The sequence below is a fragment of the Heterodontus francisci genome, chromosome 25 (assembly GCF_036365525.1).
Source record: "Heterodontus francisci isolate sHetFra1 chromosome 25, sHetFra1.hap1, whole genome shotgun sequence".
NCBI lineage: Eukaryota > Metazoa > Chordata > Chondrichthyes > Heterodontiformes > Heterodontidae > Heterodontus > Heterodontus francisci.
Window position 1 is genome coordinate 21,157,919 of NC_090395.1, and position 19,215 is coordinate 21,177,133.

The window sequence follows — 19,215 nt, forward strand, 5'->3', positions numbered from 1 at the left end:
ACGCCCCCAATGTCGATGGCGGGCGAAAAGAACGGCAGTCCACCCACACAGGCCTCATGTCGCGGAGCCGCTGCAATCTTCCATGTGGCGACTCAATGTGGCGGCTCATTTAAATAGCCAGGTTGGGCCACCCACCCCACTGATCACATGGAGAGGGCTGGATATCCATCCCCAGCAATGACGTTGGCTGCCTGTGCGCAGGCGCTGAAGCCATTTTTAAAGGGCTTTGAGCCCTACCGGGAAATTTAAATATTTAAAGTTAAAGTAAATGAAAAGAAATGCAGACATTTCACCGGGCCCTCTCCTACCTGCCCCCCACCCCCCGCCAATAACAATAACATTATTTATTTTCCCTTTCCCCCGCAAGATACTTATCTTGTCCATCTGACCTTCCCTCCTACAAACTGCACAAACTTTAAACTCTAATCCTTCCCACCATCCCCTACACCCATGACGTTACTTTGACCCTGTTCCCCCACCCCCTCCCCCGTATTAATAAACTTACCTCCTCCCCCTTCCCCACCAGTGTGGCGCCTTGTTTCCCAAAACAGGAGTTCCAGCCACTGGGCCGAAGATCGCAGTGGGACATCTGGCGACGACATGAGTTATCATTAATGCATTCATTTTAATTGATTAAAATATTCAAATGGGGGTTGGAGCGTTGGAGGGGGCTTTCCTGGAGGCATCTTCAGGCCCCCTATCCCTGCCACGGAACCTGACGCCTGGGGGGGGATCAAAATCCAGCCGTAATGATTTCCAACTCCTTTGAAAGAACGAAGAACTCGTTATGACAGACTTGTAAAAACGCCACAGCAATTATTGATCTGAAAAGAGAAGTCAGAGACTTGCGAGGAGATGTAGTATAATATAATAGACATTGGGTTGTTTGTGGACAGATTATGTAAATAGACTGTGGGCAATATCACAGGAAGTGATGTAATGTAATCTGCACAGAACCTTGTGGAGAGTTGTAGTGGAATACATAGATTAAGATGTGTTCAATAAACTCCCATTATTTCAACTGACAGTCTCTTATATATTCTGTACTAAGCTGAATAGTCATCAGTATATACAGTGAATAGCTGAGATCCAGGTACTGATCCTTGCAGTACCCCATTAGTTACAGTCTGCCAACCCAAAAATGTCCTGTTAATTCCCACTCTCTATTTTCTGTCCATTAACTAATCCTCAATCCATACTAATATCTTATCCCCAATCCCCTTTCCTATCCTGAGTGGTGTGAAACAGGGCTGTGTTCTCGCACCTACACTGTTTGGGATCTTCTCCCTGCTGCTCTCACATGCATTCAAGTCTTCAGAAGAAGGAATTTTCCTCCACACACGATCAGATGGCAGGTTGTTCAACCTTGACAGTCTAAGAGCAAAGACCAAAGTACAGAAAGTCCTCATGAGGGAACTCCTCTTTGCTGATGATGCTGCATTAACATCCCACACAGAAGAGTGTCTGCAGACTCATTGACAGGATTGCGGCTGCCTGCAATGAATTTGGCCTAACCATCAGGCTCAAGAAAACGAACATCATGGCACAGGACATCAGAAACGCTCCATCCATCAATATCGACAACCACGCTCTGGAAGTGGTTCAAGAGTTCACTTACCTAGGCTCAACTATCACCAGTAACCTGTCCCTTGATGCAGAAATCAACAAGCGCATGGGAAAGGCATCCGCTGCTATGTCCAGACTGGCCAAAAGAGTGTGGGAAAATGGCACACTGACACGGAACACAAAAGTCCGAGTGTATCAAGCCTGTGTCCTCAGTACCTTGCTCTACAGCAGTGAGGCCTGGACAACGTATGTCAGCCAAGAGCGATGTCTCAATTCATTCCATCTTTGCTGCCTCCGGAGAATCCTTGGCATCAGGTGGCAGGACCGTATATCCAACGTAGAAGTCCTCGAGGCGGCCAACATCCCCAGCATATACACCCTACTGAGCCAGCGGCGCCCGAGATGGCTTGGCCATGTGAGCCGCATGGAAGACGGCAGGATCCCAAAGACACATTGTACAGCGAGTTCGACATTAGTATCAGACCCACCGGCCGTGCATGTCTCCGCTTTAAAGGCATCTGCAAACGCGACATGAAGTCCTGTGACATTGATCACAAGTCATGGGAGTCAGTTGCCAGTGATCGCCAGAGCTGGCGGGCAACCATAAAGGCGGGGCTAAAGAGTGGCAAGTCGAAGAGACTTAGCTGTTGGCAGGAAAAAAGACAGAAGCGCAAGGGGAGAGCCAACTGTGTAACAGCCCTGACAACTAATTTTATCTGCAGCACCTGTGGAAGAGTCTGTCACTCTCGAATTGGCCTTTATAGGCGCTGCTTCACAAACCACTGACCACCTCCAGGCGCTTACCCATTGTCTCTCGAGACAAGGAGGCCAAAGAAAGAAAGAAAGAATCCCATGAGTCATAATTTTGTGTAATAACCTCTTGTGTGGCACTCTATCGAATGCTTTTTGAAAATATGAGCATACAAACATGCATACAAGCGTATGAATTAGGAGCAGGAGAAGGCCACTCGATCCCTCAATCCTGCTCCGCCATTCAAAAAGATCACAGCTGATCTGATTGTCACCTCAACTCAACATTCCCGCCTAACCCCAATAAACATTCACTACCCCGCCCCCACCCTTGCTTATCAAGAATCTATCTACCTCTGCATTAAAAATATTCAAAGACTCTGCTTCCACCACCTTTTGAGGAAGTGAATTCCAAAGACTCACAACCCTCTGAGAGAAAAATATTTTCCTCATCTCTGTCTTAAATGGGTGACCCCTTATTTTTAAACAGTAACCCCTAGTTCTAGATTCTCCCACAAGGGGAAACATCCTTTCCACATCCACCCTGTCAAGAACCCTCAGGATCCTACATGTTTCAATTAAGTTGCCTCTTACTCTTCTAAACTCCAGCAGATGCAAGCCTAGCCTGTGCAATCTTTTCTGATAAACAACCCACCCATTCCAGGTATTAGTCTAATAAACCATCTCTGTACTGCTTCCAATGCATTTACATCCTTCCTTAAATAAGGAGACCAATACAGTAGTCCAGATGTGGTCTCCCCAATGCCCTGTATAACTGAAGCATAACCTCCCTACTTTTGTATTCAATTCCCCTCGCAATAAACGATAACATTCTATTAACTTTCCTAATTACTTGCTGTACCTGCATACTAACCTTTTGCGATTCATGCACTAAGACACCCAGATCCCTCTGCATCTCAGAGCTCTGCAATCTCTCAGCATTTTTATTCTTTTTTATTCTTCCAGCCACAATGGACAATTTCACATTTTCCCACATTATACACCATTTGCCAGATCTTTGCCCACTCACTTAACCTATCTATATCTCTTTGTAACCTCCTTATGTCCTCTTCACAAGCAACTTTCCTACCTATTTTTGTGTCATCAGCAAATTTAGCAACCATACCTTCGGTCCCTTCATCTAAGTCATTGATATAAATTGTAAATAGTTGAGACCCAGGTACAGATCCCTGTGGCACACCACTCATTACATCTTGCCAATCAGAAAATGACCTATTTATGCCCACTCTCTGTTTCCTGTTAGTTAACCAATCTTCGATCCATGTCAATATGTTACCCTCTACACCATGAGTTTTTATTTTCCGCAATAACCTTTGATGTGGCACCTTATCAAATGCCTTCTGGAAATCTAAGTACAGCACATCCACCAGCTCCCCTTCAACCACAGCACATGTAACTTGTTCAAAGAACTCCAATAAATTGTTTAAACATGATTTCCCTTTCACAAAACCATGTTGACTCTGCCTGATTACCTTGAATTTTTCTAAGTGCCCTATTATAATGTCTTTAATAATAGCTTCTAACGTTTTCCCTATGACAGATGTTCAGCTAACTGGCCCATAGTTTTCCTGATTTCTGTCTTCCTCCCTTTTTGAATAAAAGTGTTGCATTCGCTATTTTCCAATCTAATGGAACCTTGCCCGAATCTAGGGAATTTTGGAAAATTAAAACCAACACATCAACTATCTCACTAGCACTTCTTTTAAGATCCTAGGATGAAGTCCATCAGGACTCGGGGACTTGTCAGCCCACAGCTCCAATAATTTGTTCAGTACCACTTCCCTGGTGATTGTAATTTTCTTGACTTCCTTCCTCCCTTCCATTTCCTGATTTACAGCTATTTCTGGGATGTTATTTGTATCCTCTATAGTGAAGACTGACACAAAAACTTATTCAATTCATCATTATAGATGCTCCAGTACTCCCAACGGTGTCCCGCAGGTCTGCTCCGACTCCCAGATATGTTCCAAATCCAAATCCAAATACATTACATCTACTTGTTCCCCCTTATCCATCCTGCCAGTTACATTCACAAAAAACTGCAACAAATTTGTCAAACACAAATTCCCTTTCATAAATTTATGCTAACTCTGCTTAGTCATATTTTTTGTTTTATTCATTCATGGGATGTGGGCGACGCTGGCCAGGCCAGCATTTATTGCCCATCCCTAATTGCCCTTGAGAAGGTGATGGTGAGCTGCCTTCTTGAACTGCTGCAGTCCATTTGGGGTAGGTATACCCACAGTGCTGTTAGGAAGGGAGTTCCAGGATTTTCACCCAGCGACAGTGAAGAAATGGCGATATAGTTCCAAGTCAGGATGGTGTGTGACTTGGAGGAGAACTTGCAGATGGTGGTGTTCCCATGTATTTGCTGCCCTTGTCCTTCTAATTGGTAGAGGTCGCGGGTTTGGAAGGTGCTGTCGAAGGAGCCTTGGTGCATTGCTGCAGTGCATCTTGTAGATGGTACACACTGTTGCCACTGTGCGTTGGTGGTGGAGGGAGTGAATGTTTGTGAATGGGGTGCCAATCAAGCGGGCTGCTTTGTCCTGGATGGTGTCGAGCTTCTTGAGTGTTGTTGGAGCTGCACCCATCCAGGCAAGTGGAGAGTATTCCATCACACTCCTGACTTGCGCCTTGTAGATGGTAGACAGGCTTTGGGGAGTCAGCAGCTGTGTAACTCGCCTCGGGATTCCTAGCCTTGTAGCTACGGTATTTATATGACTACTCCAGTTCAGTTTCTGGTCAATGTAGCCCCCAGGATGTTGATAGTGGGGGATTCAGCGATGGTAATGCTGTTGAATGTCAAGCGGAGATGGTTAGATTCTCTCTTTTTGGAGATGGTCATTGCCTGGCACTTGTGTGGCGCGAATGTTACTTGCCACTTATCAGCCCAAGCCTGGATATTGTCCAGGTCTTGTGCATTTCTACATGGACTGCTTCAGTATCTGAGGAATCATGAATGGTGCTGAACATTGTGCAATCATCAGCGAACATCCCCACTTCTGACCTTATGATTGAAGGGAGGTCATTGCTGAGGTAGCTGAAGATGGTTGGCCTAGGACAGTACCCTGAGGAACTCCTGCAGTGATGTCCTGGAGCTCAGATGATTGACCTCCAACAACCACAACCATCTTCCTTTGCGCTAGGTATGACTCCAGCCAGCGGAGGGTTTTCCCCCTGATTCCGATTGACCTCAGTTTTGCTAGGGTTCCTTGATGCCATACTCGGTCAAATGCTGCCTTGATGTCAAGGGCAGTCACTCTCACCTCACCTCTTGAGTTCAGCTCTTTTGTCCATGTTTGAACCAAGGCTGTAATGAGGTCAGGAGCTGAGTGGCCCTGGCATATTCCAAACTGAGCGTCACTGAGCAGGTTATTGCTAAGCAAGTGCCGCTTGATGGCACTGTTGATGACACTTTACTGATGATTGAGAGTAGGCTGATGGGGCGGTAATTGGCCGGGTTGGACTCGTCCTGCTTTTTGTGTACAGGACATACCTGGGCAATTTTCCACATTGCAGGGCAGAAGCCAGTGTTGTAGCTGTACTGGAACAGCTTGGCTAGGGGCGTGGAAAGTTCTGGAGCACAGGTCTTCAGTACTATTGCCGGAATATTGTCAGGGCCCATTGCTTTTGCAGTATCCAGTGTCTTCAGCCGTTTCTTGATATCACACGGAGTGAATCGAATTGGCTGATGTCTGGCATCTGTGATGCTGGTGACTTCAGGAGGAGGCCAAGATGGATCATCAACTTGGCACTTCTGGCTGAAGATTATTGCAAATGCTTCAGCCTTATCTTTTGCACTGATGTGCTGGGATCCCCCATCATTGAGGATGGGGATATTTGTGGAGCCACCTCCTCCAGTTAGTTGTTTAATTGTCCACCACCATTCATGGCTGGATGTGGCAGGACTGCAGAGCTTTGATCTGATCCGTTGGTTATGGGACCGCTTGGCTCTGTCTATCGCATGCTGCTTACGCAGTTTGGCACGCAGATAGTCCTGTGTTGTAGCTTCACCAGGTTGATACCTCATTTTCAGGTATGCCTGGTGCTGCTCCTGGCATGCCCTCCTGCATTCTTCATTGAACCAGGGCTGCTCTCCTGGCTTGATTGTAATGGTAGAATGGGGGATATGCCGGGCTATGAGGTTACAGATTGTGGTTGAGTACAATTCTGCTGCTTTTGATGGCCCACAGCGCCTCATGGATGCCCAGTTTTGCATTGCTAGATCTGTTTGAAATCTATCCAATTTAGCACGGTGATAGTGCCAGACAACACGATGGACGGTATCCTCAATGTGAAGGCGGGATTTCGTCTCCACAAGGACTGTGCGCTGGTCACTCCTACCAATACAGTCATGGACAGAAGCATCTGCAGCAGGCAGATTGGTGAGGACGAGGTCAAGTATGTTTTTCCCCCGTGTTGGTTCCCCCACCACCTGCCGCAGACCCAGTCTAGCAGATATGTCCTTTAGGACTCGGCCAGCTCGGTCAGTAGAGGTACCAACGAGCCACTCTTGGTAATGGACATTGAAGTCCCCCACCCAGAGTACATTTTGTGCCCTTGTCACCCTCAGTGCTTCCTCCAAGTGGTGTTCAACATGGAGGAGTAGTGAGTCATCAGCTGAGGGAGGGCGGTAGGTGGTAATCAGTAGGAGGTTACCTTGCCCATGTTTGACCTGATGCCATGAGACTTCATGGGGTCCGGAGTCGATGTTGAGGACTCCCAGGGCAACTCCCTCCCTACCGTATACCACTGTCCCGCCACCTCTGGTGGGTCTGTCCTGCCAGTGGGACAGGACATACCCGGGGATGGTGATGGCAGTGTCTGGGACATTGTCTGTGAGGTATGATTCCATGAGTATAACTATGTCAGGCTGTTGCTTGACTAGTCTGTGGGACAGCTCTCCCAACTTTGGGACAAGCCCCCAGATGTTAGTAAGGAGGACTTTGCAGGGTCGACAGGGCTGGGTTTGCCATTGTCGTTTCCGGTGCCTAGGTCGATGCCGGGTGGTCCATCCGGTTTCATTCCTTTTTAATGACTTCGTAGTGGTTAGGTACAACTGAGTGGCTTGCTAGGCCATTTCAGAGGGCATGTATGAGTTAACCACATTGCTGTGGATCTGGAGTCACATGTAGGCCAGACCAGGTAAGGACAGCAGATTTCCTTCCCTAAAGGACATTAGTGAACCAGATGGGTTTTTATGACAATCCATGATAGTTTTATGGCACCATCACTAAGACTAGCTTTTAATTCCAGATTAATTGAATTCAAATTCCACCTTCTGCTGTCATGGGATTCAAACCCATGTCCCCGGAGAAATACCCTGTGTCTCTGAATAGTTTTTTTTAACGGGTCTTCGAGTTCACTGTAGAGTCCTTGATTTTCACTGGGGCCCAGTATTCTTCTTAAACCTTGTTCGCTGTAGGAGACTTTTCTCTCTTGGGCTTCATGTATCTTCAGTGGATTCAATTCTGTGAGAAAGAGCTGGGAGCAGACAGGAGAGGTCTTTTCAATCCAGGATAAAAGAGCTTTCTGCTTGTTCTCAGTTCAAAACTGTACAATTCAGAAAACCCCAGGTTGCCAAGCAAGTTAATCATGTGACTGACTGGTCTGACCATGTCTTGGCTCTGTGTATTGTGTGTGTCAGAGAATGGTCCTTTGTCTACAAACACTGTCTATCAATATGCAAAAATGTCTTTCCAACCACTGGCCTGGCAAGCCCTTCCTTCTTCCCAGCAACAATTTTGAAATTTAATGTCCACATGGTGAAATTAATGTGCTTCATTCTTGGCAGGTGGGGGCCTGCATTACAAAAGCAATTTCTCCTCCCAATGATCTTTACCTTGTGATCTCTCCCGTGATCTTTCCCCATGATCTCTCCCATGATTCCTCCCTGTGATCTCTCTCCTGTGAATGCTCCCGGTGATTGCTCCCTGTGATCTCTCCCTGTTATCTTTCCCCGTGATCCCTCACTGTGATTTTACCCCATGAACTCTCCCCATGATCTCTGCCATGATCTCTCCCCGTGATCCCTCCCCATGATCTCTCCCTGTGATCTCTCTTCTGTGAACGCTCCCCGTGATATCTCCCTGTGATCTTTCCCCGTGACCCCTCCCTCTGGTCTTACCCCCATGAACACTTCCCATGATCTCTCCCATGATCTCTCCCCGTGATCCCTCTCCGTGGACTCTCTCCACGAACGCTCCCCATGATCGCTTCCCGTGTTTCCTCCCTGTGATCTCTCCCCCATGAACTCTCTCCTGTGATCTCTCCCCATGAATGCTCCCCATGATCTCTCCTGTGTTCTTTCCCGTGATCTCTTCCCACAGTGTCTCTGTGTGATCTCTCTCCTGCGCTCTCTCCTTGCCATCCCTGTATTGACACCACTGCGTGCACCAGTGAGTTGGAGGTGGGGCTGGACATACAGCAGGATTCACATTGAACAGTCTATTTTACAGCAATGAATATTTATTTACTCAACAATGAGATGCTGGTTAAAGAGTATATGACAGCAAACAGTCTACAGTTTATTTGAAAAGAGCCTCATTGAAATACAAAATACTCATGGCTGGAACTGCAGCAATTTCTCTTGAAAAAAGCAGGATGATTTCTCCAGCAAATTGCAGTGAGCAGAGGATAGTTACAGAATATCAATTATATGCATTGAATAAAATCCAGTCACTTACAGCAGTGTGTATAGGATTGACGAGCGAATTGCCCAATCATCTCTGACTGGGAATAGTGGTGTCACGAGATGCTGCCATGAAGAACTGCCTTCTTGGGGAATTGTAGAATAGGAACAAAGAACAATGGAACAGACAGTTCAGGAGCTGATCAATTGCCTGTTTTCCAAAGGATTTGGGGAATGTCATCATTAATACTTTCTGCCTTGTTAGTGTGTGTAACTAATTCGATTTGGTCGTTAGAATTACTGATTCTCACAGTATTTTGGTCTTCTCAAACTGATCTATACTTGGGAATTAACTGATCCAACCATATGGGGGCAGATTTTCAAACCCCTCTGAGAGCAGGAATGGCAGCGAGTGCGATTTAACAATGGCGTTCATGTAGGTTGGCATTGGGTCCCACCTCCTCCGGAACGCGATGCTATTTTTCAATTGCAGATGGCAGGCAGACATGGGTGCCCATGTCCAATTATTTGCCTGTTGAGATCATTAAAGCGCTCATTAACAGTTTTGTCAGGAACGGGGAAAACGTCAGGGGTAGGGGGTGGGGGGCAGGGGGAAACACGTCAGGGTAGTGAAAATGTGAGCATTGTGAAGGGGGATGAGGGCTATGGGAAGGACCGATTCAATTAAAGCAAAGGCAGCAAAAAGAATTAACTGCCTCAGATTTGACTCAGTCTGGATATTGTTCAAGCTGGAAGAGTTAAAAGTTACATTGAAGGGTGCCATGAAACTGGATAGGGAAGTGAGCCCACTGGCATCACAGTGGCAGCTAGGGGTGGCATGGGAATGTCTGGTGAGCTTTCAAGACCTAGTTGATGGAGGTCAGATGGGAACAGGCTGCTCTGACATTAGACAAAGGAGCCAGGATGAGCGGCAGCCGATGCAACCTCCTGGACAGCTGGAGTCCAGAGGAGCAGAGCAAGGGGCCTGCAAGGGGAGGAAGGTGCTACCCAAGACATCGGGTGCACAGCCCAAGAGTCAGCTACCTGCAAATGACAGAGCGCCATTGCCCTAGGAGTCTGCACCTATCCAGGCAGATGGTCTCGGTGCTGTGTGCTCTGATCCACAATGACCTGAGGTGTCATGGCCCCAATGCAGTCCCCTACCTGCAGCCAATGTTTCAGGTGCCCTGAACTTCTATGCAATGGGGTCGTTCTAGAGATCAGCTGTGGACCTAGGTGGAATCTCGCAGTCGACATCTCATTAGGCCATCTGGCAGGTCACGGATGCCCTTTTCAGGAGGGCAGGGGCTACACCCACTTTGATGGGCCTGCACTGGCAGAGAGTGCATTGGGGTTTGATGCCATCGATGGATTCCTTCAGCTGCAGAGCATCATCGATTGTACCCATGAGGCCACATCAAGGCATCCATAAACTGGAAGGGCTTCCACTCCCTCCCACTACCCCAACAAGAGCTTCCTTTGTCTTTTCGCTCACTTTCCTGGCAGCAGCCATGACTCCTTCATCCTCTGCTAGTCCAGGCTGCCTCAGTCCTTCACTCCACCCCACAAAGTGCATGGCTGGCTCTGAGGGGACAAGGGAAATCCCTTGAAGAGATGGTTACTGATCCCTCTATCGGAGTTCCAGACAGAGGCACAGAAGACCTGCTCAGCAGGCCAACCATTGAGCAGGCCATCGGGTTTCTGAAGATGGAATTCCGGTGCCTGAATCATTCGCCTGACTGGACTATAATTCCCTGCTTTCTCTCTACCTCCCTTTTTAAATAGTGGGGTTACATTAGCTACCGTCCAATCTGTAGGAACTGTTCCAGAGTCTATAGAATCTTGGAAGATGATCACCAATGCATCCACAATTTCTAGGGCCATTTCCTTAAGTACTCTGGGATGCATATTATCAGGCCCTGAGGATTTATCGGCCTTCAATCCCATCAATTGCCCCAACACCATTTCTCTACTAATACTGATTTCTTTCAGTTCCTCTATCTCACTAAGCCCTGTGTTCCCCAACATTTCTGGTATGATATTTGTGCCCTCCATTAGATAGTCACTAATAAATCCAAAAGAGTATTCAGGCAAAACTTCTTTACCCAGGAATAGGTCGAATGTGAGCATTGCTACCACAAGGAGTGGTTGAATAGCATAGGTGCATTTAAGGGGAATCAAGATAAGCACACGAGGGAGACATAAATAGAAGGTTATGCTGATAGAGTTAAATGAAAAGGGATGAGAGGAGGCTCGCATGGAGCATAAATACCAGCATGGACCCATTGGGCCGAATGGCCTGTGTATATGTGCTGTACATCCTATGCAATACTATGCAATGTAGAGTGTTCTGATTGTTGAAGGAGACACTTCCCGTTGATGCCTGTCAAGACAGAGAGGGCCTGTCCGTTTCCCTGGCAGACAGTGAAATGCAGAATTATTAAGCCCTGAGCTTGCTCAACAAAATAGATAGGAAGAGACAAAATAGCCAGTTTGATTGGATTCCTTGCAGAGGTCCTATTGAAGTCCAGAGGGAGAGATTGAGATGTGCAGTACATGTACCAGAGACGTGGCACCGATGCAATGGACACTCAGGAGGATCCAGTTCACATGATTGAAATCCGTACCATTGGTTAACAGATGGCAGTGAGAAACAAGCAACTTCCTAGTCTTCAGAAGAGCAGAACCTATGATCGCGGATATATTTACAATCCCAAAAGATGGGGCTTCCTCTCCAGGCGACATAGCATCCGCTCAATTGTTGTAGGACTTGTAGTTGTTACAGATGTGGCAGTACATAGTCATGGCGAATGACATGCCGAGCACCTGAAGGCAGTAAAAGCTAAGCGTCAAATTTTTCCATTCTACAGTCACAGTAAACACGCCTCAGTCACCATCCATACCCGAAATTACCCGTCCTTCTGGTTGCCAGCTTTACTCATGTTTGCTTCCTGCCCCCTTCCCCCAACACTCCTCTTTTACAGGCACAGATCTTACTGGGGTATAGTTCCCTAGAATGCTGCCCACTTTCTAACAGCTAGCCTCTTGTATGAGCCCAGTGAGGGTTGCCAGGTGACCTCACCACAAAGGCCATTGATGACAAGAGGTCGTCACTTTGTCCCTTCTCTCCTGCCTAAAATTCTCCTCAAAATCTGCCATAGGAACAGGAATGGGCCATTCAGCCCTTCAAGCCTGTTCCGCCATGCAATTAGATCTGTGCAACAACTCTATTTACCTGCCTTTGTCCCTTTTCTCGCTGCTCTTATTCAACACACATCTATCAATCTCAGTCTTGAAAGCTCCAATTAATCCTCAACATCCACAGTCTATTGGGGGTGAGAGTTATGGGTTTTCACTACTCTTTGAGTGAAAATGTGCTTCCTGATTTCATTCCAAAATGGCCTAGCTCTAATTTTAAGATTGTGCCCCTTTGTTTATTTGGATTCCTCCACCAGAGGAAATAGTTTCTCTGTATCGATCAAATACCTTTATCAATTCTGGGCGGCACAGTGGCGCAGTGGTTAGCACCGCAGCCTCACAGCTCCAGCGACCCGGGTTCAATTCTGGGTACTGCCTGTGTGGAGTTTGCAAGGTCTCCCTGTGTCTGCGTGGATTTTCGCCGGGTACTCCGGTTTCCTCCCACCACCAAAGACTTGCAGGTTGATAGGTAAATTGGCCACTATAAATTGCCCCTAGTATAGATAGGTGGTAGGGGAATATAGGGACAAGTGGGGATGTGGTAGGAATATGGGATTAGTGTAGGATTAGTATAAATGGGTGGTTGATGGTCGGCACAGACTCGGTGGGCCGTAGGGCCTGTTTCAGTGCTGTATCTCTAAATAAAAATAAAATAAATCATTTTAAACACCTCAATCAGATCACCCCTTAACCTTCCAAACTCAAGCCAAGTTTCTTCGGCCTGCCCTTGTAGTTTAACCCTTTAAACTCCAGTACCATTCTGACTGTGTTCAAAACCATGTGGGTTTCTGATAAAGGATAAATATAAGATCATCACCAAAAAGGACATCGGGAAGAGCTAGGAGAAATAATTTTTTACAATGTGGGATATTTGAACCTCAAATGTGTGACCGTGAAAAGCCTTGAGAGGAAGCTGTGTGAAGCTGGGACCTCCTCCTGAGATGCCAGTCTTCAGCCAATCTGATTCACTCCACGTGATATCAAGAAATGGCTGATGGCACTGGATACTGCAAAGGCTACAGGCCCTGACAACATTCTGGCAATAGTACCAATTTCCTCGGGGGGGTGTTTGCTCGTGCTGTTGGGGAGGGTTTAAACTAGAATGGCAGAGGAATGGGAATCTGAGCAGGGAGACAGAAGAGGGGGAAACAAGGATAGAAATGAAAGACAGAAAGGTAAGAAGCAAAAGTGGAAGGCAGAGAAAACAAGGGCGAGAAACAAATGGGGACATAGTGCAAAATAAAGCTAAGATGACTAACAATGTTAAAAAGACAAGTCTAAAGGCATTGTGTCTTAATGCACGGAGCATTCGCAATAAGGTAGATGAATAACAGGATTCGGGGATCCAAGGATGGGAACAGAACATCCAGGGGTATTCAATATTTAGGAAGGACAAATAAAAAGGGAAAGGAGGTGGGGTAGCGTTGTTAGTAAAGGAGGAAATCAATGCAACAGCGAGGAAGGATATTGTCTCAGAAAATCATGATGTGGAATCTGTATGGGTAGAGCTAAGAAACACCAACGGGCAGAAAACGTTGGTGGGAGTTGTCTATAGGCCCTCAAACAGTAGTGGAGATGTAAGGAATGGCATTAAACAGGAAATTAGAGATGCATGCAATAAGGGTACAGCTGTAATTATGGGTGACTTTGATCTACATATAGATTGGTCAAACCAAATTAGCAGTAATACAGTGGAGGAGGATTTCCTGGAGTATGTACGTGACGGATTTTTAGACCAATACGTTGAGGAACCAACTAGAGAAGAGGCTATCCTGGACTGGGTATTGTGCAATGCGAAAGGATTAATTGACAATCTTGTTGTGCGGGGTCCCTTGGGGAGGAGCGACCATAACATGATAAAATTCTTCATTAACATGGAGAGTGAAGTAGTTGAATCTGAAATTAGGGTCCTGAATCTGAATAAAGGAAACTACGAAGGTATGAGGCGCGTGTTGGCTATGGTATATTGGAGAACTGTACTAAAAAGGTTGATGGTGGATAAGCAATGGATAATATTTAAAGAACGTGTGCATGAATTACAACAATTATTCATTCCTGTCTGGCACAAATATAAAACCGGAAAGGTGGCTCAACCATGGCTTACAAAAGAAATTAGGGATAGTATTAGATCCAAAGAGGAGGCATATAAAATTGCCAGAAAAAGCAACAAGTCTGAGGATTGGGAGCTGTTTAAAATTCAGCAAAGGAGGACAAAGAGGTTGATTAAGCAAGGGGTATAAGAGTAAACTTGCGGTGAACGTAAAAACTGACTGTAAACGCTTCTACAAATATGTGAAGAGAAAAGGATTAGTGAAGACAAACGTAGGTCCCTTACAGTCAGAAACGGGGGAAATTACAATGGGGAACAAAGAAGTGGCAAAACAATTAAACACACACTTTGGTTCTGTCTTCATAAAGGAGGACACAAATAACCTCCCAGAAATGTTAGGGAACCAAGGGTCTAATGAGAGGGAGGAACTGAAGAAAATCAATATTAGTAAAAAAATAGTGCTCGGGAAATTAATGGGGTTAAAGGCTGACAAATCCCCAGGGCCTGATAATCTACATCCCAGAGTACTAAAGGAAGTGGCCCTGGAAATAGTGGATGCATTGGTGGTCATCATCCAAAATTCTATAGACTCTGGAGCAGTTCCTACAGATTGGAGGATGGCAAATGTAACTCCACTATTTAAAAAAGGAGAGAGAGAAAAAACAGGGAATTACAGATCTATTAGCCTTACATCAGTAGTGGGGAAAATACTAGAGTCTGTTATAAAGGATGTGAGAGCAGAACACCTGGAGAGCATGAACAGGATTGGACAAAGTCAGCATGGGTTTACAAAAGGGAAATCATGCTTAACAAATCTAATGGGGTTTTTTGAGGATGTAACTAGTAGAATAGATAAGAGAGATCCAGTGGAAGTGGTGTATTTGGATTTCAGAAGGCTTTTGATTAGGTCCCACGTAAGAGGTTAGTCTGCAAAATTAAAGCACATGGGATTGGGGGTAATATACTGGCATGGATTGAGAATTGGTTGACAGACAGGAAACAGAGAGTAGGAATAAACGGACCTTTTTCCAGGTGGCAGGTAGTGACTAGTGGGGTACCGCAGGGATCAGTGCTTGGGCCCCAGCTATTCACAATATATATTAATAACTTGGGTGAGGGAATTAAATGTAACATTTCCAAGTTTGCAGACAACACAAAGCTGGGGGGGAATGTGAGTTGTGAGGAGGATGCAAAGAGGATCCAATGTGATTTGGACAAGTTGGGTGAGTGGGCAAATGCATGGCAGATGCAGTATAATGTGGATAAATGTGAGGTTATCCACTTTGGTTGTAAAAACAAAAAGGCAGATTATTATCTGAATGGTGATAGATTGGGAAAAGGGGAGGTACAACGAGACCTGAGTGTCCTTATACACCAGTTGCTGAAAGCAAGCATTCAGGTACAGCAAGCAGTTAGGAAGGCGAATGGTATGTTGGCCTTCATTGCAAGCGGATTTGAGTACAGGAGCAAGGATGTCTTATTGCAGTTATACAGGGTCTTGGTGAGACCATATCTGGAATATTGTGTGCAGTTTTGGTCTCCTTATCTGAGGAAGGATATTCTTGCCATGGAGGGAGTGCAAAGAAGATTTACTAGGCTGATTCCTGGGATGGCAGGATTGATGTATGAGGTGATATTGGGTCAACTAGGCCTATATTCACTAGAGTTTAGAAGAATGAGAGGGGATCTCATAGAAACCTATAAAATTCTAACAGGATTAGACAGGCTAGATGCAGGGAGGATGTTCCCGATGGCTGGGGAGTCCAGAACCAGGGGTCACAGTCTCAGGATATGGGGTAAGGCATTTAGAACCGAGATGAGGAGAAATTTCTTCACTCAGAGGGTGGTGAACCTGTGGAATTCTCTACCGCAGAAGGCACTGGAGGCCAAGTCATTAAATATATTCAAGAAGGAGATGGATATATTTCTTTATGCCAAAGGGATCAAGGGATTTGGGGAGAAAATGGGAAGAGGGTACTGAATTAGACAATCAGCCATGATCTTTTTTGAATAGCGGAGCAGGCCCAAAGGGCCTAATGGCCTACTCCTGCACCTATTTTCTATGTTTCAATGTACTGAAGACTTCTGCTCCAGAACCAGCCATGCCCCTAGCCAAGCTACAACACTGGCATCTACCCGGAAATGTGGAAAATTGACCAGGTATGTCCTGTACGCAAAAAGCAGGACAAATCCAACCTGACCAATTACTGCCCAATCAATCTTCTCTTGATCATCAGCAAAGTGATGGAAGGGGTCGTCGACAGTACTATCAAGCAGCACTTGCTTAGCAATACCTGCTCACTGATGCTCAGTTTGGGTTCAGATACTGAAGCAGCCCATTTCTGTATGCAACAGGACCTGGACAACATCTAGGCTCGGGCTGATTAGTGACAAGTAACATTCGTGCCACACAAGTGCCAGGCAATGACCATCTCAAACAAGAGAGAATCTAACCATCTCCCCCTGACATTCAATGGCATTACCATTGCTGAATGCCCCACTATCAACATCATGGGAAAAACCATTGGCCAGAAACTGCACTGGACCAGCCACATAAATGCTGTGGCTACAAGAGCAGGTCAGAGGCTAGGAATCCTGTGGCGAGTAACTCACCTCCTGGCTCCCCAAAGCCTATCCACCATCTACAAGGCACAAGTCAGGAGTGTGATAGAATACTCTCCACTTGCCTGGATGGGTGCAGCTCCAACAACACTCAAGAAGCTCAACACCATCCAGGACAAAGCAGCCCACTTGACTGGCACCCCATCAAGACCTTTCAACATTAACTCCCTGTACCATTGATGCACGGTGGCAGCAGTGTATACCATCTACAAAATGCACTGCAGCAACTCACCAAGTCTCCTTCGACAGCACCTTCCAAACCCATGATCTCTATCCCCTAGAAGGAAAAGGGCAGCACCACCACCTGCAAATTCCCCTCCAAGTCACACACCATCCTGACTTGGAACTATATCGCTGTTCCTTCACTGTTGCTGGGTCATAATCCTGGAACTCCCTTCCTAACAGCACTGTGGGTGTACCTACATTCCAAGAACTGAAGCAGATCAAAACAGCTCACCACCACCTTCTCAAGGGCAATTAGGGATGGGCAATAAATGCTGGCCTAGCCTGAATGAATTAAAAAAATTAAAGAGAAAGTTGCCATTTGCAAACTAGCCAGCATTTGGCATTCCTTCAGACTGGCACCACCACTGGTGCCAGGGATGATGGTCTCGCACCGAAGTTGCCAACATGATGGAGTAACGATTATTTCCAGGAATGTGAGATGATTTACGTGAAGGATTTACCTGCACAATCGACACACAGATGATGGTGATTCCAATTGTTAAAAAGTTGGATTCAAATCCGTCTCGAATCCGGCCATAGCAACCCTGGAAAACACACAGATAGAGATTTCAGAACATGCTTCTCAATAAAGCAAGTGGAAACCTTCCAGAGCACATAGGTAATTGACTGAGAACAACTGCAGAGCCAAACACACACAGAAACACTTGTACAGAAACAAGCACACAAACAGACAAATAGACACAGGCACACAGATACACGCACACAGATACATGCACACAAATGCACACAGGTATGCGTACAAGCACACACACGCAGCCATGCACACACAGACACCCTTGCACAGACAGACACACTTACACGTACAAGCACACAGACATGGCACATGCACATAGATGCAGATACATGCAACAGACATGTGCACAAACAAAAAGACACACAGATGCACGCACACATGCATGCACAGATAGACACACAGAGACACACACATGGACTTACCAATAGACAAATGCACACAGATGTACAGACATACACACACACACACACACACACACAAACACAGATACATGCACACAGGTATATGCATTGTCATGGTCCTGTAGTTTTTTTTTTCGGAATATGCGGTTTGCCTTTAAGGCTTGCAAGGGATCAGTATTGCTTTAAGAACCAGCAAGCCTTAGGAGTTATAGGAAGGTGCATTTTCGTTGCCTTAGAAACAGCCATTTGGAGACTGCGATTCAAAGGGTGTATTCTCGTTACCATGAAAACAGCCACTGTGAGTCAGCCTGCTGCAATACACCTGTTTCAATTCAGTTTGAACTGGCTTTTAGTGAGACAGTTTATCCTAACAGAACACACTGACAGAGGACACAGAGACACAGCTGTGGTGTTCAGGCACCTGAAAAAGAGCTTTCAACCATTTAAACTGAAGGAATAGGAATTTAGTCTGTTTAATTATTATGTCTCAAAATTCCTCTGGTAATTTAAATTGAAGAAAGGTAAGTTAGACGGTAACAATCTTTTATCCCTAAAAACCTCTAAAGTTGGCTTGATTCGATTGAAAGTGTTTGCAAGTCGTTAATTGTTGAAATTAATTGCCAAAGAAGGAAGCATCACCTACTGCTTAAGTGAGACTACGGACTGTTCTACGTGGAAGAACTTTTTCCCCATCGGACAGCTGCGAGGATTTCGAGCAACATCCTGTGAGGACTTCGAGCAACATTGGACTGTAAATTTGCAAGGACTCTAATTTTTTCTATTTTAAATGTTGTTTATATCTTCATAGTGTTTAAGAATTTCGTTCTTCTAATTAAAGAGTTAATATGTTGATTTAAAGACACCTGGTTTGGTTAGACTCATTCGGGGGTTAATAGATGGTACAATTTGGCTGGGTCTTTCTTTAATTTGGAAAGTTTTAAATGATATGTTAGCCGATCTGTGGAGCGACGGGATTGAATTAACAGTGCATTGGTCCCACCACAATCAGAATCGTATATTTTGATTGGGGGCTTTGACAGGAGCGGTCAGTTATAACAGCATTCAAACACATGCACACAGACATGCACACACATATATACATACTCAGACACACACAAAACACATACAACACACAACTTCAGATATATGTACACACACCCATGAACACAGACAAACACAGTCACACGCACACATGCACATATAGACAGACACACAT

General features: G+C 45.7%; 1 protein-coding gene across 1 annotated transcript in view; it reads right to left on the reverse strand.

The window, feature by feature from the left end:
- Positions 1 to 8,787: 8,787 nt before the first annotated feature.
- Positions 8,788 to 19,215, reverse strand: part of LOC137383778 (leukocyte surface antigen CD53-like) — an 88,477-nt gene continuing 78,049 nt past the window's right edge. Inside the window, exons 7-8 of the mRNA XM_068056961.1 lie at positions 17,525 to 17,608; positions 8,788 to 11,794 (exon numbers count right to left, since the gene is read on the reverse strand). Of these exons, the coding sequence (XP_067913062.1) occupies positions 11,723 to 11,794; positions 17,525 to 17,608 (156 nt within the window). The 3' untranslated portion in view covers positions 8,788 to 11,722. The remainder of the gene's footprint in view (positions 11,795 to 17,524; positions 17,609 to 19,215) is intronic.